The sequence below is a fragment of the Heterocephalus glaber genome, unplaced genomic scaffold, assembly GCF_053883595.1.
Source record: "Heterocephalus glaber isolate CG9 unplaced genomic scaffold, H.glaber_assembly_v1.0 deba00001569, whole genome shotgun sequence".
Taxonomy (NCBI): domain Eukaryota; kingdom Metazoa; phylum Chordata; class Mammalia; order Rodentia; family Bathyergidae; genus Heterocephalus; species Heterocephalus glaber.
The window spans coordinates 1881325-1899194 of NW_028258354.1; the positions used below are offsets into that span (position 1 = coordinate 1881325).

General features: G+C 43.7%; 1 protein-coding gene across 5 annotated transcripts; it reads left to right on the plus strand.

Moving 5' to 3' along the window:
- The first annotated feature begins 57 nt into the window (after positions 1-57).
- Rab5b (RAB5B, member RAS oncogene family) lies at positions 58-17800 on the plus strand. Of its 5 annotated transcripts, XM_087192149.1 has the most exons (8): positions 72-140; positions 7993-8093; positions 8879-8972; positions 10509-10769; positions 11413-11564; positions 11997-12119; positions 13509-13602; positions 15096-17800. In XM_087192149.1, the coding sequence occupies exons 4-8, from the start codon at positions 10607-10609 to the stop codon at positions 15209-15211; spliced, it is 648 nt and encodes a 215-aa protein (XP_087048275.1). In that variant the 5' UTR covers positions 72-140; positions 7993-8093; positions 8879-8972; positions 10509-10606; the 3' UTR covers positions 15212-17800. The 5 variants fall into 5 exon arrangements, with proteins under 5 accessions (XP_087048274.1, XP_087048275.1, XP_087048273.1 ...); XM_087192148.1 differs by lacking the exons at positions 7993-8093; positions 8879-8972 and having other exon boundaries at positions 58-140; XM_087192147.1 differs by lacking the exons at positions 7993-8093; positions 8879-8972 and having other exon boundaries at positions 72-221.
- Positions 17801-17870: the final 70 nt, after the last annotated feature.

A 17870-nucleotide genomic window follows, 5' to 3' on the forward strand; every position in this document is an offset into this window, starting at 1 on the left:
CGGGTAACCGTACTATTGGCTGGAGCCCTGGCCCCAGAGCAAAAGGAGGCGGCGGAGGAGGGGCTAGAGGGTTTGGTTGAGCTGCAGCTGTTTGTCTGTTCGACACAGGCTTGGGCCCGACCGGGAAGACGGAGCCCCAGGTACCGAGTTGATGGATCCCACCAGAGCAGAGGCAGAGGCGCCCAGGAGATGAAAGAGGCCTGGCCTGAGAGCAGAAGCGGGTCCGGGGCAAGGCGAGGGAGTGGCGGGGCCCACTGGAGAGGGGAGCAGTGGGCCGGGCCCCGACAGGCCTAACGGGGGCGCTGAGGAGGGATCGGGCGGGCTTGGGATCCTGAAGTTGGGGAGACGACCAGGTCCCGGTGGGAGTCGCATCGAGGGCCGGGCGCGGGAGGCCCCGAGCCCGTCAGAGGGCAGGGCCAGGCCTCGGTGCCTGGAGAGGGAGGAGCTGGGAAAGGGACGGGGCCCGCTCGCCGGGAGGTGAGGAGGGGTTAGCCCGACGCCCGGCCTCGAGAGGAGCCCGGGCCGGGTCGCTGGAGAGGTGCTGCTAGGGGAGGGGGGCCTGGGACGGGTTCTTAGCAGGGAGAGAGGCAGTGTTTTTAGGGAAAGTGACGATTGTTAAGAGAACCGAGGGTGCTCTGGTATTGGGCCGAGATGGATTTGGGTTTAGTGAGGGAGAACTGGCGCCAGGGAAGACATTACTTACTGATGTGGAAGACTAAGGCAGTTAAGAAATGGAAGCAGGGCCTGATATGAATTGTGGGAGCTCCTGGGAATGCTGAAGGGTGGGCTGGAGGCTCTGGGTCTTGGAGTACCCACTGTTTTGTGCCTTTCGTGTTTAGGGTGGTAATTTGAAGTTTTTTGCTACTGCCAGGTAGGGGAGGAAAACAAAAGTAGATTTACTTTTTCATGACTGTTCACTGCTCCAAAGTCGGCCCCTACACTTTCTCTTGGCCTCCTAGTTAGTCTAGACTGCAGTCTGTTTCTTACTGTCTCATGTCCTGCATAAGAACTAAGAAGTTAAATTGGGGGGATATTTTGTCTTCTTTAACTATATCATTTACCTGGAAGTAGGGAATGATTTCATTACCTGCATGGAGTGGGGCTTAGAGATCTCCATTCATCTGCATATCTTCTGACCAGAGTTGGCAAAACTTTTCTGACACTTAGACTTGGGTATTTTCCAGGCAGGTAATGGAGTTAACCAGGCCTGGAACTTTGAAGTGATATCACTGAGGAAGGGATTTGGGGAAGAGTAAGAAATTCCATTGCAGAAGGCTGGCATCATCCCTGTTCTTTGTCAGTTTCTTCAGGAGCCCAGGTGTCTGTGTGATTAGATTGAGTCAAATGGTAAAGTATTTGGGGGAAGAGAGACATGTACCAAAAAAAGATAGATTACTAAGGCAGAGAAGTGGGGTCCCCTCCACTCCATGTATTTTTAATGGCCTGCTGACTTTGGAGTTTCCCATAGATTGGAGCCTATGGGATTTTCCCTTAGGGTTCTTTCTCCTTGTTCCCTTCTATACCAGTGTATTTTATTACTACACTTCTTATTTACAAAAGTAATATGCACATATTTTAAAATATGTAAGCTGTATAAAAGTGTAAATCTTCCCACACCATACCTCGTACATTGTATTTAAGAAAGTCAGAGATCAGAGACAACAGATCAGTCTTTGTTTTGGGGGGTGTACCACCAAAGACAATTCTGTTTTAATATTCTCACCAAATTCTGGCCTCATTCTTTCCATATTTTCCCTTCTTGGATGACACTCTGTTATTTATTGTGTTCTTTTCACATTCAGTTTTCTATCGAATACAGACAAGCAGAGGGTTGTGTTCTGGTTTATCACTTGCCTTCTTCAACACACACACAGACACACACACACACACACACACAGACTTATGCACCAGGTACTCTAGAAAATGCCCAAATTTTAAAAAGGAAATGCCCAATTATGTGGACAAAACTTTATGGGCAGGAAAGAAACATTAAGGTGAATTATTTTGTTTGAGACAATTATTGGTGTCTCTTCTGAAGGAATTTGATATCTCCATCTTCTGGTTCATGATCCCTGCATGTTCACAATATTTGACTGTCCCTTATCTCAGAAGATAGTGATGATTCCCTAAAAGACCTCCATATCTGTCTCTCTGTAATGACCTGAGAGGCTCTCAAGTTTCTCTGGATTTGAAATTGATTTTCTTCTAAATCTCAGAGTTAGTGTACAACTGCGATATTTCATACTACTACTCAATTAGTTAAATTTGACTTTACTGACTTTAGAAGGCTTCTAATACGCCCAACCTCTGTATCATGCCCAGTAGAAACCTGAATTGCCCACCAAGGAACTGAGCTCACTTGCAAAACCAGTCCTAGAGGAAAGTCTGTGTGTATTCTTACTAATCTTTACCATTTTCTAAACTGTGGTCTTATCCTGTCCTTTTCTTCTGTATATCCCTTTGTGGTTTTTGTCTTCCTCTTAATCAAAACTTACCTTCAGGGAATAGAGTGTAGTGTAGTGATAGAGCTCATGCTTACATTTATGAGGCCTGGATTCAATCCCCAGCATCCAAAAAAAAAGGATCTGGAATTATTCCAATTTAAGATGTAAATAACATATAGTTCTAAAAATATTAATTCTTCCAAGGGGGTTTGCATTTTAAGAAAGAGCTAATGAGTGGAATTATCAAGATAGAATTTCAAACATAGACCAGGAGTTGCAAAAATACATTTGGAGAAGGAGGTTCTTCCATTGCCTTTGAAGTCATAGCTTATATCTTCTCTTTGCCAAGAGCCAAGAATTGCTCTTCTGTAGTTTGCTTATTTGCATCCATTGATTGATGTGAATTTGACTTCTGAGAAGGAGGCATACAGTAGTAGAAGCAAGTATATAGCCCAGTCCTTAATCCTAAAGCATTTTAGATTGGAAAATAACCAAGGCATAAGACAGTTGAAATTAAAATAAAGAAATGCACCTGCCCTATATCAGAAGGGATACCATAAAATTCTACACATTATACTAGCTACTGATTGAACAGTAACTGAACTGAATAAGGAGCAACCCAGGTAAGCAAAGTGTTCAGATTTCTGAGCCAGGTTATAGTTTCAGTTTAGGAACAGTAAGTACCTTTTCAGAGTGTCTCCTGGCTCTGTGGTGGTACAAATGTTTTTTTAAACTTTTCTCAAATTCAAGAAATAATAGTGAGATAATGATTCAGAGCTTTTAAACTAATTGACATAAACTGAAAATTCAGAGAACTTTGTTGTTTTTAGCCACAGTTGTCTCCATGTTAGGTGCGAGTACTTGGTGTGATTAGGCCATCTGAGGCATAATAACGGGTGACAGGAAAAGCAGTTAGCCCATGTGAGTTACAACAGTACTCTGTGGGCTGGGTCCCAAGGAGGCCTTCCAAGAGAGACCACAAAGGGCCCAGATAAAGAATTGGTTCTCCGAAGCCTATTACAAACATTCCCAAATGGATCTCAGAAAGATCTGTCTAGATGGCACAGGAAGTGAGGAGTTGATTAGGGGCAGGAAGCAGGCTTACTTTGGCCCTAGTGAATTTAGGGAGCATTTAATGAGCACCTACTTGGGACCAGGCATTGTGCCCAGCTCTGAAGATTTATGATGACATCAAAAATAGTCCTACTTTTTGAGACATTCAAAGTTTAACATAACACATAGACACAGTTAACTCATGTTATGTAAAGGGTAATAGAAATAGTCTTAGCAGGGCATGATGACATAAGCCTGTAATCCCAGCACTTTGGGAGGCTGAAGCAGGAGGAAGATCACAAGTTCAAGCCTGTGCTAGTGACTTAGTGAGACTGCCTCAAAAAATAAAGGGCCAGGGATGTAGCTCAGTGTGAAGGCCCTGGGTTCAATCCCTAGTACTGCCAAAAAAAGAGTGAACACGAAGCAATGACAAATTCTGCTGAGGTGAGAGGGCAGTTTCACGGAGAAGGTGACATTTGCTTGGCCTTATGAGAAACATTAGGATTTTACTAGGCAGACAAGGTAGAGAAGGGCATTCCAGCCTTTCCTAGGTCAATAATAGGGAATTTGCACTACCATGCTGATAAGAGTTAAGTATGCTTTTTGCCTCTTGGAGAAATGTAAGGGAGAGGGTGGGGGATGTGGGACTCATTTAAGCCAATGACTCAGTAGATAACACGGGATCAACACAGTGATAGAGCTAAGAGTGCAGCTCTGACTTCACAATTTTGGTGATTTGATTCTAAAGGAAGTTAGAGAGGAGATGAAGGTATTTATTGACTTCTGTCCTCTTTTCCCTGCTTAGTAAATATCTCATTAGTCCCAAGACCCAACAAATCCTGCAAAGTTACCACTTCTTTCTCTGCTGCTCTGTTTTGCCAGGGATTTGTCTACTAGAAAGCAGTGGTGAATTCATCCATGTCATAGGATATGGGACTAGCTCCCAGTTCCCAGAGAAGGTTTAGATCTTCCTAACTTGTTTTTAGTCCCCAAGGCAATACTTACCTAAGCTGAATAGAGGTAGAAACTCTATCCAGTCTAAGTTCTTGTTCCTGTCCTGGTGCTCTCTTCAGAGCTCTTTATTTTCTCCTTCCCTAAAAAGTGTAGTGGTATAAAACAGGCAGGAGTACCTGAGTAGGAGTCCTGCATTTGCTCCTTAGCAGCTATGTGATAGCTGGTTGTATTTAACACCTGACAAATTGACTAATTTATGTGCCTCAGTTTCCTTTACTGTAAAATATAGAAACCACTCGATGACCTGTAAATTGCCTATTTACCTGGTTGACTGACCTTACAGGGTTGATATTTAGGACTGGACTAGACTGCAGTGGCTACATGCTAGGAACTCAATCTACTGATAGGTGATGAACCACTAAAAGCTTGATTTAGATTTGATTTTACTACCACCACCACCCCCACCCCAGTACCCCACCACCCCCTCCACCCCCAGGACCTTGCGTTTGCCTGGCAGACTCAGTGCCACTGAGCTACATCCTACCCCGATATAGATTTGGTTTAAAGACTCAAAGCTAGCAGGTGGAAGGGAGCCTGAGAAAAGGAGTCTTGCTCTAGCTGGGATTGGCAGGCTAAGGAACATTTTTTTTTTTGGTACTGGGGCTCAAACTCAGGACCTTGCACTTTTGAGGCAGGCGGTGGAATCACTGAGCTAAATCCCCGGCAGGAACATTTTTTTCTTAAGCCTACTTCCCAGTGTTACTTGGAGAACTGCCCACACTAAACAACATCCTCCATCTCTACCCTTCCCTCAGTGGACTAACTCATGGTCAGGCCTCAGTTAATGGGTCATTTGATAAGTCATTCTTGTGGAGCTGCACATCTAATGGGAGGTAAATCTAATTTCTTCTCTGAGCTGAAAAGATTGAAAGGAAGAATAGCTTACCTTTTGGCCTTAAGTTTAAAAGTATTAACCATCACGCTGCTTAACTGGTTTGCTTAGGTTTATTTATTTTTTCCCTTTTTTTTGAGACAGGGTCTCACTAGGTAGTTCAGGCTGGCCTTGAACTCAGCGATCCTCCTGCCTCAGCCTCCCACGTATTTTTTTTTGCCTTTGAATGGATCATTTGCCCACTGTCAGCCCTAAAACAAACACACACACACACACACACACACACACACACGCATAGAAGATTAGGGGAAACTCTTTGGTTTGGGTTTTTTTTTATTTTTTTGAGACAGGGTCTCACTATGTACTTAAAGCTGCTTTTGAACTCACAGTATAACCCGGGCTGGCCTCAAACTCATCATACTCCTGCCTCAGCCTCCCAAGTGCTGGAAATACAGGTATTATAGGTTATGTCAACTTGCCCAGCTTTCAGTTGAATCATCTGTATCTTTATATCTATATATATATGGGTTCACTTCTGATATTTTGGGAATCTACCTTTTATATTAAAAAATACCTTTGAGGCTGAAGCTTAGTAGTAGAGCACTTGCCTAGTACGTGTGAGGCCCTGGGTTCAATCCCCAGCACCACAAAAAATAAAAATGAAAAAAAAATGACACCCTTATCAACATGATGAGATTAAATATCAGGGTTTATGTCGATTCTTGAGGTTACATATTGGGGTGAGTAGTAATCTTTTCTAACCTATTATTTACTAATCTCTGACAATCCAAGGTTGCTTAGTAGCAAGAAAGTTTGTTGACTGTTTCTGGGGTTAGTAACAACCCAAGTGTGCCTGTGACTGTTTCCTGTTTCTACACTCCTTGTAGCCCCCAGCTGTTTGCCAGGTTTAGAGTAATGTGTCTGGCCATGAAAAGTCAATCCATTCTAACGCTTAGAACAATAACATTGAGGTTGTCTGTCCCTTGGATCACATGCTTTTTTTTTTTTTTTTTGGTACCAGGGATCGAACTTGGGACCTTGCACTTACACAGCAGGTGCTGTCACATGCTTTGAAATAGACAAAGATATAAGAAAATAAATTGAAAAACTAAGATGGGTGTGAGACATGTCTATAATCCCAGCACTCCAGGAGGCTGAGGCAGGAAGATCACCACAGGTTCGAGACCAGCCTGGGCTTCATAGCCAGACTCTGTCTCCAAACCCCCCCCCCCCCAAACTAGTAACTTTTCTAGGTTTTGTGGTTTTTTTGTTTTTTGGGGTTTTTTTGGGGGGGGGTTGGCAGTGCTGGGCATTGAACCTAGGATCTTTGCATTGAGCTACACCCCCACCCCTTTTTAAATTTTTAATTTCAAGGCAGGGTCTTGCTAAGTTGCCCAGGCTGGGCCTGAGCTTTCAGTCCTCCTGCCTCAGCTTCTCAGAGTGCTGGGATTATAGGCATGCATTACTGCATCAGGTTAAAAATAACCACTGTTACTTTTTTTTTTGGTACCGGGGATCAAACTCGGGTCCTTCTGCTTGTGAGGCAGGCGGCAGAACCACTGAGCTAAATCCCTGGCCCAAAAATAACCACTGTTAATAGGCAACTGTGTGTCCTTCTAAACCGTTTTCTACAGAGTTTTGCTTTACAGAAATAGGATGCAACCATGTGAATTTTTGTTTCTGTGTTTTTGCATTACTGTGGATTGAACCCAGGGCCTTGCACTGAGCTACATCCCCACCAGTGCCTTTTATTTTTTATTTTGAGACAAGAGTCTTGCTAAATTGCTTATACTGGCTTTATATTTATCATCTGAATACTAGAATTACAGGCATGCATCCCTGCACACACCTTCAACCGTCTATTTTTATTTTATTCTACCAGAGAAAATTAAGATGAAGTTAGAGCCAGGATTGCTGGCACACACTTGTAATCCCAACACTTGGGAGGCTGAGGCAGGAGGATCACAGGTTTGAGACCAGCCTGGGTTACACAGGAGTTCAAGGCCTGAACTGCATAGTGAGACTCTATCTCATAAAACTAAAAAGGAAAAAAGAAGTCTCATAAAAAGAATACACAATGGCGGGGATTTAGCTCAGTGGTACCATCGCCTGCCTCACAAAGCACAAAGTCTTGAGTTTGATTCCTGGTTACCAAAAAAAGAAATTTAAAAGGGTGTACAAGTTGAATAAATTTAGCCTTATGAAACATTTTTATTGCATCTTGGCCTTTTGGCTAAGATCAAATGTAAAAAATTGTTACATCATTTTAATCTTTTCATCATAAATGAGTGAAAATTTAATCACGAAATGGTTGACGTGTCTCTAAATTCTTAGGACTCATTAACCTAGGACAGTGATGGCGAACCTATGGCACACATACTTCCAAGGGCTGTTTGTATCATTGAAAGCTCACTGATCTAGGGGATTATAGAATACTCAGTAGAATCAGAGTAATTTGTCACATCCTCTAAATTAATCTAGACAACTTTGAGACTTTTGAGTTTGCACCTCTATCTCAATCTTCTAATTTCCTTTTTACCCCTTTTTATCCTCTTTTCCTTTTTCTGTCATCTCATGGCTGCTTTTTAGGAATATGAGATATAATTTTTTGTTGTTGTTGTTGTTTTTTGTACTGGGAATCAAATTCAGGGCCTTGTGCTTGTCGGGAAGGTGCTGCACCGCTGAGCTACATCCTTGGCTCCACTTCATGTTTATCTTTGCTGGATATAAAAGAAAAGCTGGACCACCAAGTAAGAGTAATTAGCTATTCTTATTAGCACACTGATGTATGCATCTTTTATTTAATCCCCATAGCTACTTTGTGAGGATAGTATTTTTATTCATTTTCCAGTGGAGGAAGCTAAGATTTAGATAGATTAATATTCATTGAACACTTAGTTTATGTCAAATACTTAAATTTGAGCCAGGTGTTGGTGGTGCACACCTGTAATCCCAGCACTTGGGAGGCTGAGGCAGAAGGATCACCATGAGCTAGAGACCAGCCTAGGCTACACAGCGAATTCAAAGCCAGCCATGACTACAAAGTGAGACCATGTTTCCAAAAAAAACCCAAAACATTGTTAGACGTTACCTGATTTAATCCTTTACATCAGCCTTATGCAGCTGATGATTTTAAGACTAGTACCTCATTTTACAGATGAGGAAATGAATGCACCCATATATTCAGTAACTTGCCCCAAAATTTACAGCCAATAAGTAGGACTGGAAAACAAACCAGAGAATTGGACTCCAGAGCCTTTGTTCCTCTGCATTGCCTTCTGTTTGGTTCTCTCTCTTACTATGTAGTAAGTAGGATCACTTAGTTTATAAACCCTACCTAATGTGATGCTAGAGTCACTCATTGTATTGGCTAACTGTTCCCCACATGTAAGAATATGATGTATTGGAGTCACTAGATCAGCTTTAAAGAAGGAAAAACAATTTGAATAAGCAAAATATAACTTAGGCATTCTTAGGCTTTAGAGAGAGGTTCTTGTATGCTATGTATAGGCTAATTTCTCTAAATTTCATACAGTAGAGCCTTGACTTATGAACTCAAATCGGTTCCTGAGGGCTGGTTGTGTCTCAAGTTGTTTGTACATCAGTACAGCTGAGATTTGGATGTTTACGTGAGTACACGCTATAGATAACAAGAATCACATGAATCTGTCATTAACTTAACCCAAGTTATTCATATGTCAGACCAGTCATAACTTGAGGGTCCACTGTAGTTCCTTACTTTTTCCTCACTGTCAGGATTAAAAAATTTATTCAAGGGCCGGGGACTTAGCTCAGTGGCACCGTGCCTTCCTTGCGAGCCCAAGGTTCTGAGTTCGATCCCTGGTACCAAAAAAAAAAAAATTGGAAAGTTAAAAAAACCTTGTAAATTTTTAGGGCCAGGGGATTTAGCTCAGTGATTTCACCACCTGCTGCGCAAGCACAAGGACCAGAGTTCAATCCCCGGTTCCAAAAAAAAAAAAATTTATTCAAGTGTGGTTGATTAAAATCTTAAGCAGGGGCCGGGGATTTAGCTCAGTGGTGCCACCGCCTGCCTCGAAAGTGCAAGGTCCTGAGTTCAATCCCTGGTACCAAAAACAAAAAAACAAAAAATAGGGCCAGGGATTTAGCTCAGTGGTTCTGCCACTTGTCTCGCAAGCTCAAGGTCCCATGTTCGATCCCCAGTACCCAAAAAAAAAACCCAAAACATAAAATCTCAAGCTGGGGGTAGTGGCACACACTTGTAATCCCAGCACTTAGGCACCTGAGGCAGGAGGATCACTTTGAGTTCAAGGCCAGCCTAGAGTACATAGTGAGTTCAAGGCCACCCTGGACTACATAGTGAGTATTTTTTATTTTTCCATTTCATCGTATTTTTTGAGACCTTATCTCAAAAAAGAAAAAAAAAATTTTTTTTTAGTGAAAGACTTGGCTGGGCATGGTGGTGTACACCTGAACAACATAGTTCAAGGCCAGCCTGGACTATACAGTAAGACCCTGCCTCAAAAAAAAAAAAAGAAAAGAAAAAGAGGGCCGAAGATTTAGCTCAGTGATTTTGCCGCCTGCTACGCAAGCGCAAAGACCTGAGTTCGATCCCCGGTACCAAAAAAGAAAGAAAGAAAAGAAAACTAGTCATATATAAAGGATACAGAACCAGAAACTACCCCTCTACCTATAGGAGGGGTGACTCTTATCCCACAGTGTTAGAGTGGATCCCTTATTTTAAGCACTAGAAAAAAGCACAGCATCAATATACCAAGGAGAGACGCTGGTTCCCTAGGGTGCCTGTGAGTGGATCTGGTATTCTTTAGGGCAACTAAATGTAGATCAACTTGGTGTAATTCAAAAAAACCTGAAGACCTGGTGGGGAACTAATGAGAGGTTAAAAACTTTTCAGTTGCTCCATTTTAGCTCCCTTGGCAGTTAGAGACTTTGTGGTAGAGCAAGCTCTATTTCAGAAGCAGTTCTTATTTTACTGTCCCCATTCTTAACACTGAATGTCAGCTTCCTGAGACCTTCTCAGAGGTGTAACCTTTTAATAGTGGATGATTACAGGAGTGCAGTCCTTATAGGAGCAAGGAAATGAAGAGATTTTGTCCCTTCTCTAACAAGTGATTACAACTGAAATAAGACCTGTTGTCTAATTTTACCTGCTTTTGTTCTTACAGGACTGTTGAAGCCTGGAAGTCCCCTCCCCTCCCCCCTCCCCCCTTTGCCGCTTTGTGGCACCCCCCTCCCTCCACCCTTTCCCACTCAGCATCTGGCCATGACAAGCAGAAGCACAGCCAGGCCCAATGGGCAGCCCCAGGCCAGCAAGATATGCCAGTTCAAATTGGTCTTGCTGGGAGAATCTGCAGTGGGAAAGTCTAGCCTGGTATTACGTTTTGTCAAAGGTCAGTTCCATGAATACCAGGAGAGTACCATTGGAGGTGAGTACCTCAGAAAGAAGAGATTCAATGCTTATTGGGGCTTTGGAAGGGAGATCTAAGACCTAATTATGGAATTGGCCTCTGAGCTCTACTTATTCCCCCAGGAATAGAGGCCCTTTATAAATAACAAAGAAAGAATTGTCATAAGGCCGAAAATCAGATATATGTTCATCTCTTTTGCTTTCTTGTACCTTTTTTTTTTTTTTTTTTGGTACCAGGGATCTAACTCAGGACCTTGCACTTGCAAGGCAGGTGGCAGAACCACTGAGCTAAATCCCCGGCCCTTCTTTGCTTTCTAAAAGAAATTGATCTTGGTACCTCAAGAAAATCACTCATTTTTCATGTCTGCCTTTCTCTTCCTGGTCTATTATCATAATCTCAGTAAAGTTCTGTTGAGTTTCATCTTGAGCAGATAAAAGTTGGTTTATGGTATGCTTCCATCCTTAGCCATAGAAAGTTTTGGGCAGGAAAGAGTTGGCCAAAGGAACTCAATCCTGGTTCCAGGATGTATATGTAAGGAGAACACAGCTGAATGGCTTGGGTGGTGACTATTCTTAGACTGAGAGTGGAGATATTTTGGAGGGGGTGGGATGTTGCCATTCACCCTCCTGCTTACAACTTCTTTTCCTTCTTTTATCTGTAGCGGCCTTCCTTACCCAGTCCGTTTGTCTAGATGATACAACAGTAAAGTTTGAGATCTGGGACACAGCTGGGCAGGAACGATACCACAGTTTAGCCCCCATGTACTACAGGGGTGCCCAAGCTGCAATTGTGGTTTATGATATTACTAATCAGGTAAGAAGGCTGAGAAGACTGTCCTTTTATTTATAGGAATTAAATTTGGTGGGGGAAGAGCCCAATGTGGTGGTGCATGCCTATAATCCCAGCATTTGGACGGCTGAGGCAGGAGGATCATTATGAGTTTGAGGCCAGTCTGGGCTACATAGTAAGTTCAATCTAGCCTGAACTGCATAGCAAGACCCTGTCTCCAAAAGCAAAAAAAAAAATTGGTAGGTAGGGGAGAGGAAACAGGTTCTTGAAATAGCAAAATAGCCGTGCACATTATGCTTCCAGGTTCTAAGAAGACCGGTAATGAATTATCAGAGACCCATGGTTTAGTGAGGGAAGGACACTAGAAGAGATGGATGTGAGACTGGCTTTTGAAGGTGATGGCTGTGCACTGGCAGTCATTCCAGCCCACACCTTGTCTTTCTCATGTTTTCCTAGGAAACCTTTGCCCGAGCAAAGACATGGGTGAAGGAACTACAGCGGCAAGCCAGTCCCAGCATTGTCATTGCCCTGGCCGGGAACAAAGCTGACCTGGCCAACAAACGCATGGTGGACTATGAGGTAAGATGGCGCACAGAGTGCCCCTGTAACACACTCCTTCTATGCACCTCTTTTTCCAAGCCAGCCCTCTCTGAAGACCTCATCTTACAACATTCATTGTCTCATTCTTTAGTTCCTAACCATGTTAAATACTGCAACACTGTGACCTAATGACAGCCAGGAGATTTTAAAGGCGTCAAAAGAAAATCTCAGAATAGTGGGGTAGAACAACCAGTTGTTGGGGTAGCAGTGTGAAAATAGGAAGGAGGGGGCAATTAAATTTGAGTTAAGGAGCCAGGCACAGTGGCACACATGTGTAACCTCAAACTTAAGAGGTTGAGGCAGCCAGATAGCAAATTCAAGGCCAGCCCGAGCAACTTAGGGAGATCCTGTCTCAAAAAATAAAATGGGCGGGCTAGGGATGTAGCTCAGTGGTGCCATGCCTGCCTGGCAAGCACAAGGTCCTGAGTTCAATCCCTGGTTCCACAAAAAATAAATAAATAAAAAATAAAATGGGCTAGGAATGAAGCTCAGTGGTAAAATGTTCCTAGGTTAGATCCCTACTACTGTTAGTTTGTTTTTTGTTTTTGTTTTTTTTAGGTTTTTTTCTTTTAAAACACAAACACTTACTTTGTATAAATAAAGTGTGCCTAGTATTCTTCTAGACACTGTAGATTCAATACTGGAAAGACCAAAGTCCAAGCTCCGACCAGCAATCTCAGTGGAAGACCTCCAAAATGATATAGGGGGAAGATTTGTAGCTCCCAAACCTACTAGATATCCAAAATGCGAGTTTGTGTTCTCTAAAATGGAAGAATGAATTCTAGGAACAATGGAGGTTAAGAGTAGGAAAAATGTATTGAGAGAAAGCAAGCTTCTCAGGGAGACAGAAGGAGGACTGGGAAGTGGGTTGCCCCCATTTTATTTTTAACTGAGTTAAGGGCTGGGGATTTAGCTCAGTGGCACCTCACCTGCCCCACAAGCGCAAGATCCTGAGTTTGATCCCCGTTATCCAAAAAACAAAACAAAACTGAATTAAGGGGCTAGTCAAGTATCAGAACCCAAAAGTCCTTACCCTTTCCCTCATACTTAAGATTCCTGACATCTTTTGTTGATCTGAGTGGACATGGGTTTATCTTAAGGAAGTCATCACAAAATTATGGGTCTAAGGGGCCGGGGATTTAGCTCAGTGGTTCCAGTGCCTGCCTTGCTAGCGCAAGGTCCTGAGTTCAATCCCTGGTACCAAAAAAAAAAAAAAAATTATGGGTCTAAGGGTCACTTGGCTCAAAGGGGCATTCATTAAGGGGAGGGAACCTAGAAAATTGCCTAGCCCTGGTTATACATGGGAATGGAAAAGCAGCACTTACTCCCTTCTACCTTCTGAGCACCGATACACTCCACTCCTTGCAGGAGGCCCAAGCATATGCAGATGACAACAGCTTATTGTTTATGGAGACTTCAGCCAAGACAGCCATGAACGTGAATGATCTCTTCCTGGCAATAGGTAAGGTCAAAGCAGCCTAAAGTCTTCCTGTCTTTCCCTTGTCAATAGGTAAAATTATTCATTACTAACCTAAATCAAGAATAGGCAGGAGGGGCCGGGGATTTAGCTCAGTGGGTTCCGCCACCTGCCTCATAAGCAAAAGGTCCCAAGTTTGATCCCCGGTACCAAAAAAAAGAATAGGCAGGAGTGGGCTGGGGATTTAGCTCAGTGGTTCTGACACCTACCTCGCAAGAGCAAGGTCCCAAGTTTGATCCCCAGTACCAAAAAAAGAAAAAGAAAAAAAAAAAGAATAAGCAGAAGTGTCTCCTTTTGTAAAAACTTTTACAAGATATGGGGCTGGGGGTATAACACAGTGGAAGAGTGCTTGCCTAATAGGTCTGTGGCTTTAATCTCCAGCACCACAAAAAGAACAAGTCAGGGCTGGGGATTTAGCTCAGTGGCACCATGCTTGCCTCATAAGCGCAAAGTCCTGAGTTTGATCCCCGGTACAGCGGGTCGGGGGGGAACAGTCAGAGCTGGGCATGGTGGCACATGGCTGTAATCCCAGCACTTTAGAGGCTGAGGCAAGAGAATTCCCCTGAGTTCGAGGCTAGCCTGAACTACATAGTGAGACCCTATCTCAAAAAAAAAAAAAACACCAGGCATGATGGTACATGCCTGTAATCCCAGGGAAGCTGAGCCAGGAGCATCATTAACAGTGATTATTGAGACCCTGTCTCAAAAATACAAAACAGCTGGTGATGTAGCTCAGTGCAAAGGCCCTGGTTTCCATCCCCAGTGCCCTCTAAGATAGAGAGAGGGAGTGTCAGTCAGTCTGGGGATGTAGCTCAGTGGTAGATCACCTTTGGGTTTGATCCCTAATACAGTAAGTCCCTGACTTATGAATAAGTTGTGTTCTGGGAGAATGTTTGTAAGTCGAATATGTTCATAAGTCCGACAAAGTAAGTCTCATACACCTTTGACACAGATACACAATGTAAAGCATAAAAAACTAAACACAGAAATACTGTAAATAAACTATTTTTACTTTTACAGTTACCTTAAAATGGTGGTACAGGGTTAGGGTGAGTTACTTCTGCATTTGTTTGCATCTATGAATGTTTGTAATGCAAGGTCCATTTGTATCTGGAAGTTCGCAGCTCAAATGTTCATAAATCGGGGACTTACAGTACCAAAAAAAGCTACTTCTGCCTGAGTATGGTGGCACATGCCTGTAATCCCAGCATTGGGGAGGCTGAGGCAGGAGAATTGCCATTCAAGGCCAGTCTGGGCTACATAGTGGGTTGTGGAAATACCTTACCTTTCTATGGTAATGGCCCCTTGTGTTCAGCGTAGTTTGCAAGCAGTGAATGCTCCCCGCTTCAGAACATTTCTTCTATTTTTCTCACCTTTCCCACTACTTTACCTGTTCCGGTAGTCTTTGTGTGCTTGTTCGGGGGAGGGAGATTGAATAAAACCTTCCATACTTAGTTCCCTTCTCTTTTTATCTTTAGCTAAGAAGTTGCCAAAGAGTGAACCCCAGAATCTGGGGGGTGTGGCAGGCCGAAGCCGAGGCGTGGATCTCCATGAGCAGTCCCAGCAGAACAAGAGCCAATGTTGTAGCAACTGAGGGGATGGCTAGCAGCAAACAAGTATGGAGCTAGCACGAGAGCTAAGACATAACCTCCATCCCCACCCCTCAGCACACAGCCCCTATGGTAACAGCACACTGAGCCCTGGCTCCCAAGGGCTGCCTCCTGCCAGCTCTGTCATGGCACTTTTTAACGCTTCAGCAACCAACACCAGGCAGCTGTTGCCACTGGCCTCCTACCCTCTCCTTGGGGGTTCGGGGGTCAAATTTCCCCAGGACTTACCTTCCAAAACAAACTTTCTTCACTTTGTATTATAGGTGCAAGACAGTGACCTACTTATCTTTCCTCTTCCTCCCCTGTGTTCTTCCCCATTTTTTCAGAAAACATTTTTGTCTCCTGGCCCTCCCCCTTTCTGCTTTTGGTCAATCTTTGTTTTTGTTTTTGTTTTTGTTTTGGTACCGGGGATTGAACTCTGGACCTTGCGCTTTCCAGGCAGGCGCGGGAACCACTGAGCTAAATCTCTGGCCCCTGGTCAATCTTTGTTCATGATCCTCTTTTCCTCCTCCCAGGATGGAGAAGGTGGTGAACCCAAAAACTGAGAAGGGAGGTTAGTAGTTCAGTAGATTACGGGCCCTGGGGAAGCATAAGGCTCAGAGCAGGAGGAAGGAAAGTTCCTCTTTGTTTTCATTTGGTTGGAGTTTCCTCATATTTGAAAACACTGCAGTATCCGTGAGTTGGCCTTGTGGAGGGTTTTCCTAGGGAGAGGTGACAATTGGGAGGCAAGCTCTCAGGAACCATGTGAGAGTCATATTGTTAGCTGACTGAACAGGGGCAGAGGTGCAGGTTCATCTGTGGCTCTGGAACTCTGCCAAGGCACAGTTTTCCTCACCCATCCTCTTAGGTAGCTTCTCCCCTAGAGTGGGGATTGGAGTCAGGAGTCCTCCAAGGAATCTTCACTGGTTGCCTGCACCTGTGGCTTTGCTGTGATCTAATTGGAGGAGGGGCTGGTTTCTGATACCCCTCCTCTGATGATACATATGCATTCCCCTCATCCCTGGCCTTTAGGTGGCCTCATCCCCACTCTCCATATCTCCCTGCAGTTTGCACTTTAATTGATGGTAGTTCAATCAGGATACTTGTTTTATGGGGCTTCTGATTGATTTACCTGCCCTCTCACCTTTTTAATTAGTATCTGAGGTATAAGGTTGGGGATGGGGGGCTACAGAGAACAGCTCCAGTGGCAGCTACTCAAGCACAGTCTCCACTGCTAGCTTCCTCCTCCAAGTCTAATTCTTGATTTTTCTTCTTGCCAACCTCACTCTTACATATAGGTTTTGCCTTTCTGGAGAATTAACTGAGCGACTGGGGAGTGGCCTTAGGATAGCATAGGCCAAGGTAGGGAAGTAAAGAGAAATCAGACAAAAGAGAAGAGTTTTCTGGCCCCAGGGTTCACATTCAATTTGCTATCCATTACCATACTTTTTTACTTCCCTGTAAATAGATATAATCTTTATTCTCACTGTATAGTCTGTTCTACCCCCTGCCTCCCATCAGGCCCTCTTTCTTTTCTCCTTTATTAGTATCTTGACTATAGTTCTTCCATCCTTATCCCCATACCTACCCTCCCATGCAACCAGTATATCACTAGGGGCTAGTACCAAGAGGCCTGACGTTGGCTCCCTTGAATCATATCACCTGTTGCTGTGACAGAAAGTGACTAGCACCGAGGGTACCTCACAACTGTCTCATGTCATCAGAGGACCTTGGTCCTTCTAAAATCTCTAGCCTCTGTTCACATCTCTTATCAGGTGTTTTAGGATGTCTGTAGGAAACCATCACAGCAAGAGAGAACTCTTTAAATTCCTTCTTGTTCCAGCTCAGAGTTTTGAGGAATTTGGGGGAAGACAGACAGGAAAGGTCATAGTAAGTAGGATTGGAACCTTTCTGCCCTTTGACTTGCAGAATGCCTTCTGTCCCAGAGCAGCTAAGAAATCCATATGAGGCTGGGATTGTGAAGGACCCAGCTTAGGTTCTTCCACTTGGGCCACAATTCCCTTCCTTTTCCAGGGGCAGCCTTAGTTCCCATGGCCCTGAAACAACATAGATTTTCCCTTCTTTTCCCAGAACCCATTATCCCTCCCCCAAAGCACCTGGTGCATTCTTCTTACAAGTGGAAGGGCTAAGATGGCTCTTTAAGTCTTTTAGAAATGAAATTCCTTCTGTGTGTAGCCTTCCACATGGAGCAGGAGTGAAGATATTTCACTGCCCTGGGGCTGGGGAACCATTTCCCCAGGCTTTTCCCTTCTCTCGCTCCTTACAGCAGTATTGGCCTTAGCTTCCAGGGCTATCTTGCTGCCTTCCCTCTACTTCTACCAGCTTTTCTGCCCTACTTTGAGCTCTTTTGGGCTTGAGGATCTCAGTTTTAAATTTCTTAGCTCTTCATCTTTTTTCTTCTGATCATTTTTTTTGTTTTGTTTTAGGGGAGGAGGGATATCTTTTTTCTGTTTTTTCTTCTAAGAAACCATTTGCCTTTCCCCTTCTTCCCCAACATAACAATCGTGGTAACAGAATGCGACTGCTGATTTACCGATGTATTTAATGTAAGTAAAAAAAAGAAAAGAAAAGTGCATTGGAGTGTTGGTTTGTTTTTTGCTATCTACTTGATACTAGAAACCAGAAACATATGTTCCCCTGCAT

Bases quoted from the DNA above. Each gene is read 5' to 3' on its own strand.
- Rab5b (XM_087192148.1), top strand. From the start codon at position 10,607: ATGACAAGCAGAAGCACAGCCAGGCCCAATGGGCAGCCCCAGGCCAGC. The intron at 12,120-13,508 runs GTAAGATGGCGC...CACTCCTTGCAG, and splicing joins AACGCATGGTGGACTATGAG to GAGGCCCAAGCATATGCAGA. The intron at 13,603-15,095 runs GTAAGGTCAAAG...TTTTATCTTTAG, and splicing joins TGATCTCTTCCTGGCAATAG to CTAAGAAGTTGCCAAAGAGT.